Source organism: Poecilia reticulata, linkage group LG2 (genome assembly GCF_000633615.1).
Source record: "Poecilia reticulata strain Guanapo linkage group LG2, Guppy_female_1.0+MT, whole genome shotgun sequence".
Classification (NCBI taxonomy): domain Eukaryota; kingdom Metazoa; phylum Chordata; class Actinopteri; order Cyprinodontiformes; family Poeciliidae; genus Poecilia; species Poecilia reticulata.
Window position 1 is genome coordinate 33,974,962 of NC_024332.1, and position 7,507 is coordinate 33,982,468.

Genomic DNA, 7,507 nt, shown 5'->3' on the forward strand with positions numbered 1-7,507 from the left:
CTGGGTTGTATAATAAACCAACAGCCAAAATCAAAATTAATGGAGACCTTACTGAATCATTCATACTCGAGCGAGGTACTTGACAGGGTTGCTGTTTGTCGCCACTCCTCTTCGCCTTGTTTATAGAACCATTGAGCCAGTGGATCAGACAGAGACAGGATATAATTGGAATAAGGACCATAGGAGGGGAGCCAAAATTGTCATTATTTGCTGATGAATTGTTGCTTGTTATATCTCATCCTACCCAGGTTCTCCCCAAAATAATGAAAATCTTATCAGATTTCGGTTTATACTCAGGGTACAGGGTTAATGTGAACAAAACACAGGTACTAACGGTAAATTATGACCCACCAYCTGAAATTAAAAATTGCTATAAATGGAAATGGGAGGCGGATAGTGTTAGGTATCTGGGGGTGGTGATCCATCGTGACCTTACTGAAATGTTTGAAGCCAATTATGCCCCCCTGAACATAGCCATAAAATCGGATATCCAAAGATGGAATGCCATACCTTTCTTAGACCTACACTCCAGGATTGAATCARTTAAATTAAACATTCTTCCCCGGATTTTGTATTTATTTCAATCCCTACCAGTTCCCATACCGTCAAAACAATTTGTAGAATGGGATAAGTTGCTGTCCAAATACATTTGGAAAAGGAAAAAGGCCAGAGTCAAATACAAAACTTTACAATTAAAAAAGGAAAAAGGGGGATGCGGGCTTCCATGTCTATGAGAATATTTTTGTGCAGCTCAGTTGAGACCTTTGGTGTGTTTGTGCTGTCCGAATTACACTGCAGGATGGAAAAATGTGGAAGGGGAAACGGTCAAAACAATACCGATTAGAGCSATAATAGCTGACACAAARTTACAGAGCAAAATTMATTTRGCAGATGAACCTWTATCAMAAGTAATGATATCTGCATGKAACGAAGCAATTAGAATCTGTGGTTTAGAAAATGCCTCTAAACTTTTAAGATGGTGCGCTTATGATTCGGACTTCATCCCAAATCAACATGATGATAGATTCATAGATTCAAGAAGTGGATTTCAAAAGGCCTAACTAGCTACTATTCTTTCGTCCATAAGGGGGCATTCCAATGTTTTGAGACCTTGAAAAAAAAAACATGATTTGTGTGCAGATGACTTTTTAAGATTTTTTACAGGTCAGAAGTTATTTTAATAAAGATCTAAAAGTACATTTACATAATCTGAGATTTGTGGAAACGTTTATATTACTAACTAAATCAAAACCAGGCAAAACTATTTCCAGGTTGTACGACGCCATCCTGCGGTGTAAGAAAGACAGCACTGTTTATATTAAAGTGAAGAGGGAAAAAGAAGCCAGCCTGACGATTTCAGAAGAAGATTGGGACCACATTTGCAAGATGCCATGGACAACAACAAGATCAAATGTTTGGCGTGAATTCTGCTGGAAAAATATAACATTTTTCATAACCCCAATGCAGAAACGATACCAGGGAGGGGGTGTTACCTGCTGGAGATGTGGAAGGGATGGTGCCAATCATTTCCATATTTCTGGGACTGCCAAACCATTCAGCAATATTGGTCTCAAATCCATGAACATTTACAGAACATCTTCACAGTTGATTTCCCTTTAACTTTTGAATGCATATTTTTATGTAACATTCCGGTTGACAAACTGAACTACAACGATCAAAAACTTCTGTTGATTTTACTGGCCGGGAGCAAAAATGCCCTCACAAGAAAATGGCTTAAACGGGAACCTCCAACAACTGATGACTGGATAAATGTAGTGAAAGAGATTTATGTACTGGAGAGACTGTCTTATTCCATTAATGTGCAGAGAGACAYTTTCTACAAGATAWGGTCAAAGTGGACAGAATATGTCAAACCTGTTATGTCTGATTTTTTGTAAACCTTGCTATCATTCAGATTTATGCTCTAATTTGATATGTGTTGTCAATTATCGGTTGATACTCAGGCTGCCCCSCCACTCCCATTTATTTTATTTTATTTTATTTATTTATTTTGCTGTTTTTTCTTTAACTTGTTTAAAATTAGAAAACAGAGAAATCATGTAAAAATGTGAATGTAATCAGTATAATTATATAATTGTAACGTGCTTTCTCAATAAAAATGTTAATATAAACAAAACTATGTTCAGTTTCAGTGACAAAAGTCTTACCTTTAAAAAAAATACAATAAAGCAGAAATAATAAAATAATCTAAAGTGAAAAACAATGCTTTTTTTGATGAGACAGTTGTGCTAATGAAAACCAACAATTATTTGTTTATTAGTGAATAATCAAACTGCAAAGAGGAGCCGTATCTCTGTCACTTTTTGTATGCTCCATCATGAAATGTAGGGAAAGACTAAGTGCTGTGCTATTGGGGAAAAACGTGTACAAGGGTATCACAGAAGGCTTTCACAAATTTGATTGCATTTATTCTGGTGGAAAAGTCCAGTGCTGGCAACAAAAACCCCTTTAGTGTAATTACCTGTGCCACACTTATTGGAATGCATACATGCTACTACAATAAAAAAGTAGTTGAGTTTGCATTTTACACATCTAGATTGTAAAGTGCAATATGCTTAAGAAAAAGTTGAAGTCTGCAAGAACAAGCACTCTCTGAAATGTAGCTGGGTTTCAACCAAAAATATGTCTGGAGTGAAATAAGAGTTCTAACCATTGAATAGACATGCTTTCATGCAAAATCTAGTTTTGAAAATTAACATAAATATAGCAACAGGCACATCAGACAAACTATAACCTTACCTTGGAAATTCCTTGTTGTCAATCAAAGCAGTGTCCTCCTCTTTCTTTGTGAAAGTTCTGAAAGATCCATCACTGAGAGGAAGTAGCTGAAGACCCTGCAGTTCTTTGTATTTTCCATCACTCAGTATGTACTCCAAAATACACAGTTTATCTTCTTCACTGATGTTATCAACACCAGACCTGTGGAGAACCTCTCTGATGAAGCAGGGAGTAACATGCTGGGGGTTGGTTTTTGTAAAGGTCTCAATGGCTCTGATTACAGCAGCTGGTAAACTGACAAGATTTTCCCCGCAGGAAACCAAAGTCCTTTTAATGGCAGATAAGGTATCAGCTCTTGTTGGCCCATTGCAGGGTATCACAGCTTCTGATAAAGGGATAAACTGTGTTTCATCTCTGGCAAGAGAGAGAACAGCCATGTTCCCATTGAGTAAGTGATAAAAAACATCAACAGCAACATTGAACCATTTATCTTTGTGCTGCATTTGAGTAACATCAGGCCACAGGCTGTACACAGAAGATACAGGAAGAGCAGATTGTTGACAAAGTTTGATGGCGTCTTGAATGATCTTCACATATGCTTGTGGGAGCACCTTCTTCACAAGCAATTCATTCCACAAAGCATGTTCATCATGTTTCTGGTCTTCTTCTTGCCACTTGATGTGTCTTCTGTTATCTGTGAGACCAAAGCAGGCATTGACATAGACTGGGAGACCGGTCTTGTTGGATACGTTGTTTGGGAGAGGGAGAAAGCAGCTCAATCTGCCTTGACCACAGTCTCTCTGCTCGCCAAGCGGAAATGCCAAGTCAACTCTGGGTAAAAAACTCAACTTTTTGGCAAGGTCATCAAGGTTTGGTGCTTTTCCCTCTTTCATGGTGCATGTTGTTAAAAGCCATTGTGTTTTTTTCTGATCTTCTGAATTTAGAGTTATCAATTTGATTCTTGTCTGGCCTTCAACATCAGACTCATCTTTGTGCTTCAGAAGAACTTCTGTTGGTTCTGAAGATTTTATTTCAAGCCTGGTGTTAATGGTACCATCCTGACTGATATGGATCAAGGACACAGAGCTCACACTTTTCAAAAAGAGAAGGCTCAAGTCTGCATCTGCAATGAAGCTATCAAAAAGCTCAACCACTTTATCTGAATCATACAGATTGTCTGAAATCTCTGATGCTTTGTTGCGTAACGGGAACCTGAAAAGTGTCCCAGAGAAGTACTGATCCTCTATGATTGTTGACCATTCTTGCTTGCCTACAACTGAAACTATGTCTCTGTAGGGCTGGAACTGGTCATGCATTATCAGCAAAGTTTCTTGGTCTTCAGGTTCATTCAAAAACCACCAAAACCCCTTATCACCAAATATTTCCTCTTGGGGGTCCATCAATCCAAGATGTCCTGAGCTGAAAATACTGGGCACGTCTGTTGAGAAATAAATGCTTCTATTTATTATCTCTAAAATTACTTCTTAGTTAAAATCATTAAGTCAAAGCATGTTATCATTCTAACGAATACATTTTACCTGTAATGTGATAAACAGAGTTGAAGCCGATTCCAAATCTCCCGATTTTGTTCGGGTCATTGATCTTGCCACTTCTTCCTGCCATTTGAATTCTTTTCCAGTCGTCTTCAGTAAATGCAGCATTGTTGTAGGCATACAGAGCAGGACCTATGCAAAAAGTCAATGAGTAACTAAATGAATAAAACTGTTTAGGATCTTTGAATATGTAAATTGTTAGCGCCTGTTCTATAATTTCAGCTTGAACTGAGAAAAATTAAACAGCTTGTTTTGGCTGTAAAGACAGATACAACATGCACAATCGTATTTCTCTTTAAAGTTTTTGGTGTAAAATGGCTAAACCTTGCAACATTATAAAAAATGCTTATAATTAATACTCATGTGTTCTATAATAATAAATGTATATTTATGCCTCGTAAACAATGTTGAACATTAGGAAAGGCACATTATTGATATAAAAAACTAATCTTTCTTAAAAGTAAATCATAACTGCATTTCTTTACAGTTATGTTATCATGAAAACAAGTGTAGCCTACAACTGAAGAACTATTTACAAATCAACATACCTTGGTATTGTCCAAGCTTGGCACTCCAAAGACTCTCAGTGCCATAGCTCCTCTCATCATGGATGAAAATCACTTCTGTTGCATGAGCATCATCAGCATTTTGAATCAGTTCCTGTTTCAAAATAAAATACAATATTATTAAAACCCAACCAAGCTCAACAAGACAAAGTCACCCAACTTCAGTTGTAAATGGGGAATCAATAGATTCAGACCAAATTCTTAGATTTGAAGAAAAAAGCTTGTGAAAAATTAAATGAATAAGTGTTTTGTATCATTAAGTATTTTGGTTGAAGACCGGCAAATACAATTGCATACACAAGTTTAATTTGTATCCTTTACATTGATGAAATACAGCATATGCACTAAGCAGAATACACAGACAAGAGAGGACCTGGTTGACCTTATACACATATCCTAAAAGCCCATTAACTCAGGTCTGCCACAAAACTCAAAAGACCTATCCTGATTAAGTTATTGTAAGCTTGCATTTTATTTTTAATCCTAAACCAGAGTGATAGTTTAAGGCATTAATCAAATGCAAATGAGACCATTTAAATTGTGCCATTTGTATTTATGTACTTCATCAATGTAAGTTTTCTGGATTTCCCCCCAGCAAACTTGCAAAGCCTGGTTGTACAGGATCTCACTGCATGCTTAGGTTGATGGCACAAATATAACATCATACACAGAAGGTTTCTCATATTATCATGCTTTTGGAGGTTCATGTTGAGTGAGCCAAAGCAGTGTGGCATTTATACTACATAGGCCAATTATTTAAATACTTGAACAAGTGAACTTCATCTGCAGAAACACTTTCCAAATCACTAATTCTGATTAAAAGACACTTGCCCTTTGACCGCTTGATATAGGCACCAGCACCCCTTCCAACACCACGAGAGATAAGGGTGTATGATAATAGTGTCAGTACGAAAGTATTCCTTTGTTTTAGAGGTAGAAGGGAGTGTTTTGTTTGTTGTTTGGGCCTTAGAGACCCTGATGCATAAAACTTTACTTGTGTATTTTTCTTCTCTTGTGCTTGACATTTTACCTAAATTGTAAAATAAACTGTTTTTTGCGACTGTCAACTGCCAGAACTTATCCTTTGCTGTCTTGGGGAGGGGTTGTAACAGTTGCAGGCCTGGCAAACTTTCTACAGCAGATAAACAGGATATTAAAAACACTGTAAACCTAATGGAAACATCATTTAATGTTGTTTCATTTAGTATGTAAGGTTTATGTCTGTTCTGGTAGTAAATAGCCATTGCAGGGTTTCCCCCAGAAAACTTGCTAAGCCCGGTGGTTGTGGCGCCGAGGCGGTCCACCGTGTTTTTGTATTAAAAGATGTTAAGGTGACAGGAAGTTTAAAAATATCATTATACATTACGGGAAAACATCGCCAGTGAAACACTACTTAAACCCACAACTAGCCTTAAAAACAACAAATCAAAATATACAATTAAAATGAATATAAATTGTTTGCACTTTTGTTTAAGCGAAAGCTCCTCACCAGGCTGAACTTGCATGACCAGGTTAGCCCTAGTTCGTTAACTAATACACCGGCCAACCGGGAACACAGAGATAAACTTTTCCAGTGCAGGCAGAGTCGGGCTGGGCAGCGTGTTGAGATGGAAAAGCTGCGTAAAATTCTTTGTTCACAAAAATAAATCATTCTCACCACTCGCTCAACGCACCTCTGAAAGCGCGACTACAAGTTATTCCTGCAATTCACGTAGAGCTGCGCAATCAGAGCAAACTAGAGTGGTGTTTAAAGTCTACTTTGAGCAAAAACTCTGGAAAGAATCATAATTCCTCACAGGGGGTGGATGTAAATATTTATAAAGGTCAGCCTGTGTCCAGTTTGAGTGAAAGGAGGCGAGCGGGATCCGCGTTGAGGTAAACTTAATCCAGCTAATGCAATGTGCAGAGGCAACGCACAGAGGTGCCAGCGGTGTAATTGGTCCGACTTTCAATGCATAAACTATAAACCTATCTTCCATAAACATATCTTTTAGGAATAAATCTACTCCGCCAGTGAAGCGCTCAGAGTTGATAATAAAAAAATAACTTTGTTTTTTATTAATTATTAGTTTCCTAAAAACATAAATAAGAAAGGATTAGTCTGGCGGTGGCGCTAGTAAAGGATGGCGGGTGCCAGGCCTATTAAACATTGAGGGAAACCCTGCACTGCTATAATCATAATGTGAACACCATACTGACCTTCAAAATTTGTCCACCATCAGGATATCGACGAAGAATATCTTTCAGGTAGTCAAGAAAAGGTGGTGCCGTAGCCCCAAAGGACCTCCTAGAGAAAATAAGATTTAAAAATGAAACAGTAAAATTCAAATCAATGGTCCAGATATGCTTAATCTGCATTTACTCTTCCAGCTAAGAGATTTTAATTGGAGTTGTGTTTAATAGCAATTAGAAGTAGCTCAGGAGGTAAGAGTTCATCCTGTAACCAGTGGGTTGATGGTGTGAACTCCCCTGGCTCTGTCTTCTCAGTCATTGTGTCCTTGGGCAAGACATTTCAGTCTGAGTGTTGAATGTATGGACTGGAAAATACAATAAATCTGTAGAATAAAGTATTCTGCTTGCGGATTTCAAGACTAATCAAAATAGCACAAACCCCCCCACAATCTCTCCTTTGACACCCCCCCCCCCTCC

The 7,507-nt window shown here is 37.8% G+C and overlaps 1 protein-coding gene across 1 annotated transcript in view; it reads right to left on the reverse strand.

Moving 5' to 3' along the window:
• The window catches only part of LOC103461753 (sacsin-like), a 38,477-nt gene that overhangs the window by 27,814 nt on the left and 3,156 nt on the right, over positions 1-7,507 (reverse strand). Inside the window, exons 3-4 of the mRNA XM_017309281.1 lie at positions 7,058-7,145; positions 4,841-4,952 (exon numbers count right to left, since the gene is read on the reverse strand). Coding sequence (XP_017164770.1) covers positions 4,841-4,952; positions 7,058-7,145 — 200 coding nt within the window. The remainder of the gene's footprint in view (positions 1-4,840; positions 4,953-7,057; positions 7,146-7,507) is intronic.